This window comes from Balaenoptera ricei, chromosome 11, assembly GCF_028023285.1.
Source record: "Balaenoptera ricei isolate mBalRic1 chromosome 11, mBalRic1.hap2, whole genome shotgun sequence".
Lineage (NCBI taxonomy): Eukaryota > Metazoa > Chordata > Mammalia > Artiodactyla > Balaenopteridae > Balaenoptera > Balaenoptera ricei.
The window spans coordinates 104,621,856-104,633,308 of NC_082649.1; the positions used below are offsets into that span (position 1 = coordinate 104,621,856).

The 11,453-nt window shown below is 60.5% G+C and overlaps 1 protein-coding gene across 10 annotated transcripts in view; it reads left to right on the forward strand.

Moving 5' to 3' along the window:
- Positions 1-11,167, forward strand: part of IQSEC1 (IQ motif and Sec7 domain ArfGEF 1) — a 334,212-nt gene extending 323,045 nt beyond the window's left edge. For 4 of the 10 annotated variants that reach the window (XM_059940480.1, XM_059940483.1, XM_059940478.1 and 1 more), the window contains 4 exons: positions 341-517; positions 5,836-5,885; positions 7,030-8,057; positions 9,122-9,171. In XM_059940480.1, coding sequence (XP_059796463.1) covers positions 341-517; positions 5,836-5,885; positions 7,030-7,569 — 767 coding nt within the window. In that variant the 3' untranslated portion in view covers positions 7,570-8,057; positions 9,122-9,171. The other 6 variants (XM_059940474.1, XM_059940475.1, XM_059940477.1 and 3 more) reach the window with 6 other exon arrangements.
- Positions 11,168-11,453: the final 286 nt, after the last annotated feature.

Genomic DNA, 11,453 nt, shown 5'->3' on the forward strand with positions numbered 1-11,453 from the left:
CGGGTTAACTCCTCTCCAGACCTGCGCAAATCCGCCTCCTAGGAAAGTGACTGACCTTCCTGCAGACCTCGGGCACTCTGGTCTCTCCAGCCTCCTTTCTGGGGTCTCATTTCGGCCCCTTTGGTCGCAGGTGCCGTCGCTTCTGCTCTTTCCCAGACGGCCTTGCCCCTCACTTGCCCCCTTCCAGGGAGGTGGTGGCTCAGCCCGGTGCCACCCTGAGCAGAGGCCCCCCCGAGTCCTCTGCGTTGCTCTCCGGGGGGGCCCAGCCCCTTGCCCTCCCCAAGCCACCCTTGGCTGGGGGCCACGCTCCCCTCACTGGGTCCCTCGGCCTCTGTTCCAGCGGAGCTCGAGAAGCAGAAGGGCGTCGTGCGGCCCAGCATGTCCCAGTGCTCCAGCCTCAAGAAGGAGCCGGGCGGCGGGACCCTGAGCCGGGCCTGCCTGGACGACAGCTACGCCAGCGGCGAGGGCCTCAAGCGCAGCGCCCTCAGCAGCTCCCTGCGCGACCTCTCAGAAGCGGGTAAGAGCTGGGCCCAGGACCGCCCCCTACCCAGCGCACGCGGGACTCGGCCGCCCGTGGCCGGCGGGGCTTGCGTCGGCCGGAAGGGGCTGTGTTGGAGGCTCGGACGGTGGAGGGGCTCGGACGGAGCTCACTTGGGTGGCCGTCCCCAAACCACAGCAGCATGTGGCCACGCGGAGAGGGCGTCCCCCAAAGGCCAAAGGAGACGGGGCCGAATGGTCAAAGGCAGGACAGCCGGGAGGTTACCCCTGGTCTCCCTTGCTTATTTATTTTATTCTTTTATTTGTTTTCTGAAATTTGCTCTCACGCAGAGTGAGTCGGCCCCGCTGACGGGTGTGTCCCCTGTACTCTGTGCTGCCCCGTCCCCTGTGCTTCATGCTGATGAATGAGATGGAGTGAAGCCCTTGACACTGTGTCTGGGACCCCGTCTCCCACTGTCCCCGGTCTTGCTTTCCGCACAGAGGTCTCCCTTCCTGGGAAACCCGGGCCTCCGTCCAGCCCAGAGACGCGGCCACGCCTGGCCCTGGGACGTCAGGGGAAAGCCCTGGCGGAAATGTGATTGTCGTTGTTGTTTCTTTGTTCCTGTGTGCGTCTGATTCGCTGCCAGCCTCTTAGCGTGCAAGCAAGCAGCACCCCTCGAGCCGCCCAGGGTTCCTGGGGCGGGGGCTGTGTGTGGGGCATCAGCGAGCAGGGAGCTTCTGCCGGCGGCCCTGCCTGACCTCGGCTGGGGCGGGGAGGCGGGAGGTGAGCGCTGCTGCAGCCTGCTTTGCCTGCCAGCGCGGTCGGTCGGAGGAGCCACGGGGTGAGGCGATGCACGCCAGCGGCTCTTCAGCCCCCCACTAGGCGTGTCCAGCCAGGCAGCTTCTCCCATGAGGGAGCTCAGGGGCTGCGGCGCAGCGGAGGGAGCCGGACACGGGGGCACGTGGCTGTGCCAGGACCCCAGGCTCCCACCCCGAGGCCCCAGCTGCCCCAGCCGCAGGAGCCTGACGTAACCGCGGCTCTGCTGGCGAAGACCCTCTCAGGCTGAGACCAGCCTCCTCCTCTCCAGGGCCCAGCGGACCCCTCCCCACCAGGGCCTCGCCCACCCCACCGGCCTCAGGCATCACCGCTTGACCAGCGCTGGGCCCCCGTACAGAGCCTGCTGATGACCCCATCCCTCCCTTCAGCTTACTCATTTCCCAGAAATGTTTTTCTTTTTTTTTTTTTGAGTTGGATTTTTTTCTTTGTTTCTGTCTCGTCATTTTTTTTTTTTTTCCATAGTGAAAATCCGAATTGCATGGCCAGCGTGAGAGTCAAGCAGGGCTTCTCAACCCCGGCTCTGTTGACGTCTTGTGCCAGAGCACTCCTGGCCTCTGCCCACCAGACGCCAGTAACACCCCCCAGTCATGACAGCCAGTAATGTCCCCCCAAATTGCCAGGTGCCCTCTGGGGGAGAAGTACCACCCCTGGCTGGCAGAATTGCTGTGGTTGAGAACCGCTGGTTTTCCCTGTGGCTTGTTACACCCAGCTAATCATAACCAGACTGCTCGGGGCCTCTGCAGGCTTGGGGGCCCAGGGCCCGTGTTTAAGTTTGTGCAGTGGGGCAGGTTCTGGCCTCTCTGGGTCCTGTCCAGCCCCCTCGGGTAGCAGTGGCCTCAGCGCAGCCGGCTACGGCCCCTCCAGCTCCCGGTGATCAGGGCCTCAGCTCTCCACTCTCTGCTTGGGGGCCAGACAGAGCCGTGTGCCCGGGTGCATGGCCATGAGAAGGGCGGAGCTCCAAGGTCTGGCTGATTTCTGTTTATCGTTACCGTTGCCATTTTTGTCTGGGGATTCTGAGCCGAGAAGGACTCCAGGGAGCGAGTCCTCTCGGGTCCTAAACCACCGCGAAGAGAAGCCCCGGGAAAGCGCCCCCTGCACCGAAGGTGAGAGGGGCGGTAAGGTGGGTGTTTGAGTCCTGGTGACCGCCAAAGCCCCAGACTGGGACAGGCCCCCGGCGACCTCCAGAGGAAGACGGGCCGGCGCCAGCTGCCTGCCGGAAGACGCCGGAGACGTGCCCCTATGTGCTGGACTAGGTCGGGGCGAAGCTCTCCCGCACCCGCCGTGCCCCGGCCGAGATGGGCTTGTCGGGAAGAGGTGAGGCCTCTCCCCTCGGGATAGTGACGCCCAGCAGCCGGCTTGTCATCGTTCCCAGAGCAGCTGCCCCAGACCTGCGACCACACGTCCCTCCAGGAGGCAGCACCCGGGGATGTGCCTTCGGCCCGGCGCGAACCCCGGGGACCTGGGAGGCAGTCGTGGTTTGACAGCCCAGGAGGAACCGGGCGGCAGACTTCCCAAGAGGCAGGGGGACGGGCCTGACCCCCAGCCCGGCTCCCCGCTGAGCTGCGAGGCCTCGTCCCGTGTCTCCGCGTGGTCTTCCTTCAGCTGGGCCCCCTGCTCGTTTCAGTGGCACCAGAGCCCTGCCAGCCTGAGATCAAGGACCCACAGGGACCTCCGACACGGGTGTGACTGGGCCTTAGCTCCTGCCACAGATCAGTCAAGTCACAGTGGACCCCGTCCACGGACCCCGAGGCCCTCAGCCCCTCGCCAGCCGAGCTGCCCAGCACCGGTCCCCACGGAGAGGACATCTCCCGGGGCGCAGCTGGAAACCTGCCATGTCCTGCACCTGTTGGGGAAGAGCTGGTGGCTCCTGGCGGCCAGTTTCCAGAGCAGCCCCTGCTGTCCCATGATGGGCACTCCGCACGTGTAGCGGCCAGTGGGCCAGCGGCTGCCTCTCCTGGGGTGGGGGCCACGCTCGGGGTGGCTTCCCAAGCAGAGCCCATCAGAGGGCCGCACAGCACGCCGATTCTGGGGTCTTTGGCTCCGGGCCCTGGTCGAGTTGCACCTCTGGGCTTGGGTTCCCCAGATGCAGGTGGGCCTAGCGCTGCCCTCCAGGATCTGTGAGAGTCAGTACCCACAGAGCACTGGGGGTGGGGCCTGGCCCGTGTGCTGGCTGTTGTCACCCTCAGCGTTGCTAGGGCCACGGCGCGAGACCTCGGGCAGAGCCCTGTCTGCCTGCTGTCCCAACGCCGAGAAGCCAGGAAGGCTGGGAAGAGCCTCGCCGGGCGCCCCGTCTGGATGCGGCTCCCAAGCTGTCCGTGGCCGGGCTGGCAGGGCCTGCTCTGGCCCTCGAGAGGTGCCGGCTGGGGCAGGGCTCACCTGAGGCTTGTGCAGGATCCGGAGATGGTTGGGGGGGGGACCCCAAAACAGGGCAGGCAAGGAAGGAGTGGTGGGGATACGTGAGTGGGAGCAGCTGTCCCGGCTCCTCCTTCGTCAGTAGGTGGTGTGCACGTGTGCAGACGCACACACGTCCGTCTGCCGTGGGCAGGTGTCCGCGGGTGTGCCCGGGACTGGAGTGCAGGACTCCTGCGGGGACATCCCGTATCTCCTGCTGACTTGAGAAGTTGAAAAGGTGAAGTCTGAGAAACTCAGAATCGCTCCAAGACATCCAAGTTAGAGCTCCCCTGAGTCTTGGCCCACGGTGGGCAGGAGAGGGGCTGTTCAGCTCCAGCGGGGGCAGCGTATGAAGCCGCAGCCCCCAGCCCCGGGCCTGGCCCAGTCCTGTTGGGAGAAGCAGGCCAGCTGGAGGGTGCTGCTGGCCCGGCGGGGCCTCTGTCCTCCCTCTCTGTCCCTAGTCCTTAGAGGAGTGTCCCCAGCCTTAGAGGGGCTAGAGAGCAGATTGAGACGCTCCAAGGACAGCAGAGGTCTGAGCATAGCCAGCGCAGGGAGCGGGGGCCGTGCCTAGTGGACAGATGTGGAAACTGAGGCAAAGAGTGGGCGGCGTGCCAGGTAGGGTCACCCCTCCAGCTGCAGGGCCCCCTCTGGAGGCTGGGCTCTAATTCTGTTCCATGTCCCTGGGCCACCTGTTGGGACAGAAGGCAGGAAGGAAAGGTCACCACTCTTCTCACACCGGCGGAAAGGTGAGGAAGGGAAAGGTCATTTTCAGCTGGGAACGAGGGCCAGTCCCCGCCTGGTGGTCCATGATCTTCAGCAACCTCATCCGCTGTGCGGCGCAGTTCCGAGCGGGCTCTGAGGCCAGGGTCCAGCACGGCCTTCGGTGGACCCCAGGCTCCCAGCTGGAACTCAGGTTTGGGGGTCAGCAGGCAAGGCAAGGGCACCGGAGCTCGCCTGAGCCTGCCGTTGTGAGCCCAGGCCCGCGCAGCTGCCACCATGAGGCCCGAAGGGTCCAGACATGCCCTCTCCACCCAGCGCGGGTCGGGGTGTGGGCCACAGGGTAGCACGAGGCAACGCCTTCCATCCTCCAGGCTCCTGGGTCCGGCCCGGGTCCAGCTCAGAAGGCAGCGTGGCCAAGATTTCCCGCCTCAGGGGGACGGGCGGACGCGGCGTGAACGTGCTCACTGGGGGGATTGAGCCGGTCAGTCCGTCGGCCAGAGCTTCCGTCTCCTGCTGGTGGGGACAGAGAGACACCTGTCCCGCCCCATGGGGCTTGCCAGGCCGGCACAGGTGGAAGCTGGAAGCCGTCTTGGAGCCCCTTCTCTGCCTCAGTCTCGGTGTCCTGCAGACATGCCTGGAGAAGTCGCCCGGGGGACCGGGACCGGCGGGGGCCAGGGCGGTCGCTGGACATCCAGAACCAAGAGGCAGACTCAGTCTCCTCTGGCACAGCCAACACAGGTTGCGTGCCTGCTACGTGCCACGTGCGGGGGACGCAGAGGCGTTGGCAGCGAGGGCTCACGCCTGGGGAACGTGTGTGGCGTCCCAGCGGGCCGTGCCCACAGAGGACTCCAGGCCCTGCGCTGGGAGGAAGTCCCAGCGTCCCTGTCCCTGGCCAGACACTGCACAAACCAAACACGGGCCCAGGGTGCGGCCCCCCTGCTCCACCGGGAGAAAGAGGACGTGGAGTTTAGTCTCCTCACCGTCAGGCCCCCCAGCAGCCGGGGAGGCAGACGTGTGTGCGTGTGCGTGCGCCATACATACGTATGTGAAATCCACCGCAGGTCAGGCCGGGCAGGACCACGCTTGGCTCGTCCTAGCTGTGGGAGGAGCTGCCCTTGCCCATCCCCGCTGGCAGGCAGCTGAGGCCCCCTGGAGCTCGGGGGCAGCCGGGCCTGTGCGCCCACCCCAGCCCCCCGGAGGCTCCTCCCCCCAGGCTCCCGGTCCAGGAGAGGGGGTTAAAGTTGGGCTGGTTGAAAAAGATTTTTTTTTTTTTTTTTTTTTTTTGCTTTTTAAGAACCCCGTTGTCTTGTTAACTCATTACTGCCCTGCCACCGGCTCCCCCGGGCCATCCGGCGGCAGCGCCCGGCCCCGTGTCGCGTCTAACCTGTGGTATTGCATGTTCTGGGCAGGGAAGCGAGGGCGTCGCAGCAGTGCGGGATCGCTAGAGAGCAATGTGGAAGTAAGTCGGAAGCCCCCGTCCAGCTGGCTGTCGTGTGTCGCCTCCTGGTGTCTTTCTGTTTTGCTCCTCCTCCCCTTCTGCACAGAGGCTCAGACCCCCCGCCCGCCTCGTCCGTGCATGCCGCCCGCCTGGCGTTCCCGTGCCCCTCACCGCTTGTCTGGGCTGCAGCGGAGGGGGTGGGTCTGGGTGTTGTGGTTTAGTCTCCACCTAAGCCATCCCCGCGGTCCCAGCATGGTCCACCTCCCGGCTTCCTGCTCATCCCCGGCCGGAGGCGGCGGCCGCCAGGCGCCCTCCCCCGCCCCGCGCTGGCGGGTTCTGCCACCTCGGGACTTCCATGCTCCGCCATCCCCATCGCTTCCCTCCTGGAGGTTCGATTGCTGTGTGTCTGCAGTCAGGGCACCACGGAATTGCTCAGCTAGCTCGGGGGAGGAGAGCCATGAGAGCAAGAGGAATTCAGTGTGGATTTCATGAGATTTCATTCATCCTCCAGCCATCTCGATATTCCTGTTCACATCTAACCTCAGCTTGCAGACCTTTCTGTTTCCTTCTTTTCCCGTGTTTGGTTTGCAGTAGTAGCCGCAGTGAAATGCCTAGGCGGTGCCCACCCCCAGGACGGGGCTTCCCCAGCCCCTCTTGTCCCCCTCGCCACCTCCCCAGAAACCTGGGGACCGGCACAGGCAGAGCACACGCCCTCGGACGTTGAGAGGACCCAGGAGAGCTTAGGGCAGGACCGGCCCTTCCCCTGCACGCGGCCCGCCCGCCCGCCCCGCCCTACCCAGCACACGCCGCTTACACACACCCGCAGACACACGGTTCTGATCTGGAAGCTCCGGCCGCCTCCGGCAACGAGGTGCTCATCAGGCCAAGAGCAGAGGTCAACCTTGACCCGCCGCGGCTGCATCCCCCGCCCCCAACCGACCTTTCTCCCCAAAGACCCCCTCCCGGCCCCTCCAGCCGACCTGCACGGTAGTGTCCGGAGGTGGCGCCTGAGTCCAGCCTTACACGGCCCGGCCTCTGCGGCTACCGAGTTGAACTAAGGCTTAGCAGTCAGTGGGTGAACTTTTTTTTGACATTTCTTAAGAATCATTCTGATGTAAGTGCTCTAAGCTCTTTTAATTTTGGTTTCTATGAATTTCCTTTTTAGGGGTCCATCATTAGCAGTCCTCACATGCGCCGGAGAGCTACATCAACACGAGACTGTCCATCTCGCCCACACCAGGCCATGCCCAACTCCTCCTCCCTCCTGGGCTCCTTATTTGGGAGTAAGAGAGGGAAGCCCCCTCCCCAGGCCCACTTGCCCCCAGCCCCTCCCCAGCCGCCCCCCCACGCGCCTCATCCCTCGCCCGGCCACCCCCAGGGGCCCGCGGAGGGCCCCTTGCAGGCCCCAGTGCACGGGCACCACGGCCAGTACTGCCCCCTCCAACAGAACCCGCCCCCCTACCATCACCACCACCACTACCACCCGCCCCAGCACATCCAGCACACACACCAGTACCACCACGGCCCCCATGGGGGGCAGCCCGCCTACGGGGCCCATGCCCACAGCCACCCGCCGCTGCCCTCGGCCCACGCCGGCCACCCGGGCCACGTGGGCCACGCCGTGCACCACCACGGGCAGCCCCCTGCCCCGCCGCCCCTCCCCAGCAGCAAGGCCAAACCCAGCGGCATCAGCACGATTGTGTAGACAGCCTGGGGGGGTCCCGGGCCCCGAGCAAGTGCACACCACACAGGCGCACCCGGGGCGGCAGCCCCAGACCAGACCCAGGGCACTTCCTGCTTCCACCTCCCCGTTTGCTCCCGGCCCGGATGGAGCCCCCAAGCCCCGGGGCTTCTGTCACAGGGAACAAACCGCCCCCCCCCAGTTTCATTTAGCAGTGGCGCCCCAGGCTCCATCCACCTCAGCCCGGGAGGTGGGCCTCGGCCACCATCAGCCCTGAAACGGTGCCGCCGGCCAAGTAGATGTCGAGCTCCCCGCCCTGATCCCCCACCTGTAGCCCTCAGCTCTCTGCTCCCTCACTGTACACGCAGATGAGAACCCAGCCTAGGAAAAGAAGAGACGACACAAAAAACCAGAGACAGAACCAAACAAAAAACCCAAAACTTGCTGCATTATTGCTCTTTTATTGACAATGGGCAAAAATTAAGTAGACCTGATATGGTTGATGAAAATACGTAAGTAAACTTTATATAATATAAATATATAAATATATAAATATATATATATATATACTGTATAGGTAGTATTTGTGTGTGAAAGGCAAACGTTTCAGTCCACGAAATTAGCAATATAGACTTTACAAGGAGCTCCACTTACCTGATAGGAAAGACAGTACCTTAGACAAACGTGTGAGAGGGTAGACCAAAAACTTAAATGCTAGGGACAAAATTCATATTCTTCCGTATTTTCATAAAAAAGAAGAGAAGCCCCCCTAGGACTGGCGGAAATCTTTACACGATCATTACTAACTGTGCCAAGTAACATAGCATCTAACTGTTTTAAAAGTCCGAATTGCTTTGTATAAATCCTTATTTTATTAACAGAAGACTATCATAAGTAATCAGTATTATAACTGCTCTGTTATTTCAGGTAAGCAAATAGATAAAATGCAGTAAACTCTACAGTAGCAACTCGAGACAGCTAGTTAAGAACTGGTTGCCTTGGACCATTGGTTACAGATTCTTAGACACTTTAATGGCTGCAATAACTGTGAATTTCCATGATCCATGTTTCTTTTGTATGCATTTGATTTAATGCACACTCATTCAGAGCCCTCTGCGGGGGGCCCCATACACGGCAGAGGTATTCATCTCCAACATGAAAACGACCAACTCATCCTGTGTCCCCAGCACCATAGCTCCCTCATCCTGTCTCCAACCGCAGCAGGCGGACGCCCCGGAACCCGAAGGCTGCTCTTAGCGTTTAGTGACCCAGGGCGGTGTGTGTGTTTCCCGTTTTGTTTTCTGAGTGGTGGCCGTGATCATCGTGATTCCATGTGGCCGTGTGCTAGCGCGACCCCCGTGTCATCACCGTGGCCCATCTGACCCCGGCCGACGAGTGCCCGGCCCCGCCAGTGCGGCCCCGCCGCCTCCTCACGGTCAGGCGGCTGCCGGGGCATCACGACTCTCCGCTGTGCTCTTGTCGCTTCCATGTTGTGGTGACACCATCCGCTCCCCCGGGGCTGGCGCCGCACGCGCCCGGTTCTGTGCCTGAGTCACCCACGGGACGTACTTTGTAGTTTCAGCCCTTCGAGCCACTGCAGCCGCCAGTGCTGTACTCCTAAGCCGTGGACCCGAGGATCGCCCCCGGCACCTGCCGGGCAGGGAGCTCTTCCAGAAAGGGCGAAGCTGGCGCGGGACTCGGCGGGCGCGGGGCTCTGCCCGCCCACCGCCCCCTTTGTCGCATCATCCAGGTCACCAAACCAGCAAATCTGCAAACCGAGCACTTTGTTAATCTCCATAGAGAGCAAGTACAGCAATCTAGAGTTTAGCTTTTTTTTTTTTTTTTTTTCCTTTTTTGAAAGAAGTGTGACTTTAACCTGCCCGCCTTTACCTTCCCATCCGTGTCATCCTTCTCTCTCATCTGCTCAGAAAGAGAGAAATGAAAAGCACGGGCGTGTCTGATGTGGTCCAGGCCGGGCTGGTGGGAGGCTCCCCAGTTCCGCGGACCCCGAAACTCCTTGGTTTCCCTCCAGAGTCCCGCTCCCGAGGCGTTCTCTGTCTTGTGGTGTAAAGGGCGTTGTGATGACAAGGAACATTCGAATTGTACTGCATGTCCTCTGGCGTCGGGCACGAGGCCACACTTTGTGTTCTGTGTATTTGCAAACTCTCTCAGTGTTCCTGTTGACAAATAGTTGAAGTAAAGTGATAACATATTAAGTATGTCGGCTTTTCTTCACCCTCTGTACCAATCGTAGGATCTAACTGTAAACTCCAGGTTGTTCCAGAAAAGATGCAGGCAGGCTGATTGACCCCAGGTCGCCCTTTCCGAAGGGCAGTCACTGATGGAAACAGAGCCAAGCTGGGTAGAGCCGGCGGGGAGGGTGCCCTCTCTCTGCAGGCCATTCGGGACCCTCACCTCCAGGCTGTCACCGGGCTGGGTCCCTGAAGGTGGGGGAAGTCTCTCCCCGTGTTTCCAACTTCCTGCTGGATTGGGTTCTGGTCAGTGAGGTTTCATCAGTCTTTGTGTTTCGTTTCCAAACTTGTCATGGAATAAGTGTTCCCAAAAGGTACACCGTTCCCTGGAGGAGGCCGGAACCAGGCTGCCCCAGACTCGTTTGGGAAGCAGCTGCTCCTGAAAAGCTTGTGGCCCAGGTAGCTTTCTTGAGACTGCTCTCTCGGGATCCCAGCCCATCCCAGGGTCGCAGCTGTGGGCACCTGTGGTTCACCCCCTGGCACAGGAGGTGGGAGGCTGGGCACCACCGGGATGTGTGTCATCCTTTCTCACTGTCAAGATACACGCGGGGCATTTTGTTCAAGTCACAGATTATTTCAGCAGGTGACCCTTAGAGAAAGCAGTTGGTACCATCACAGAAATCTTTTCTGGGACAACAATTAAATCATGTTGTTTGTTTTTTTTTTTTTAAGTTTATGAATGGATTGCACAACAATGTAAAAATAAAGTTCATCCTAATACGATGTGCACATGTTGCTTAAAAACACCCTCAGTCATCCCGGGTAGAGTGATTTTTCCATCTCGCCCTGCATGCAGCAGAAACCTCTTGGTTTTCTTTAAGATGAGCTGGAAAGACAGCAGATGTTAAACATGACCCTAGGTGTTGACTCAGCACCGTACGAAGCTATGTCGCTACAGGTAAGCATGCATCTAACGGTCCGTTGTAAAATATCATCACCCTTCCTGCCTGAAAAACGAGTCCTTTTGTAAGTATTTTCAATACAACAACAATAATCCAGGAAGCGGGTTGCAGAATGAATCGGCGTGAGGTGAGGGTGGTGAATGGGCACAGCGAGGGGGGGTGGGGGGGGCGTCACCGTGTGACCCGCCTGCAGTCATGCCAGGGTCGTGTGTGGGACCATCTCCTCTGGGGCACTGTCATTCACCTCGAGTCGTTTCACACACTTAGAACCAGGTCTCGAATGCGGGCTCTTCAGACCTCAAGGGCCACCTCGCTCGCAGGAAGCCCGGCACCCACGATGTAACTTTGGGGAGGAAAGAAGTGCTTTTGTTTTCCTATGCGTTCTGTGTGTAAGTAGTAACAGACTCTACTGATGTAAAACCATAGCTGTGATCATGTGGAGAAATCAAATAAATGCTTCAAAACCCTCGAGTTCTTACTTTTTCTGGGAAGTCCAGCAGTTTCCCTGTCGGCCACACACAAGAGACCTCCAGGTGACAGGGCGGCCCATCCCTTGTCGTGACCGCTGTGGGCTCCGGCTTTCCGGGAAGACGTTAATTTGAGGATGCTGATGGACGGCTTAAGATAAAGGTACACGTCGCAATGTAGGCACTGGTAGAAGATTTCAGAGGTATTTATAATTTCTAGCAACTTTGGACAAAATTGTGTGCTTTCGTTGAGTTAGAGAGAGACAGGAGGTGGACCGTATGAAGTG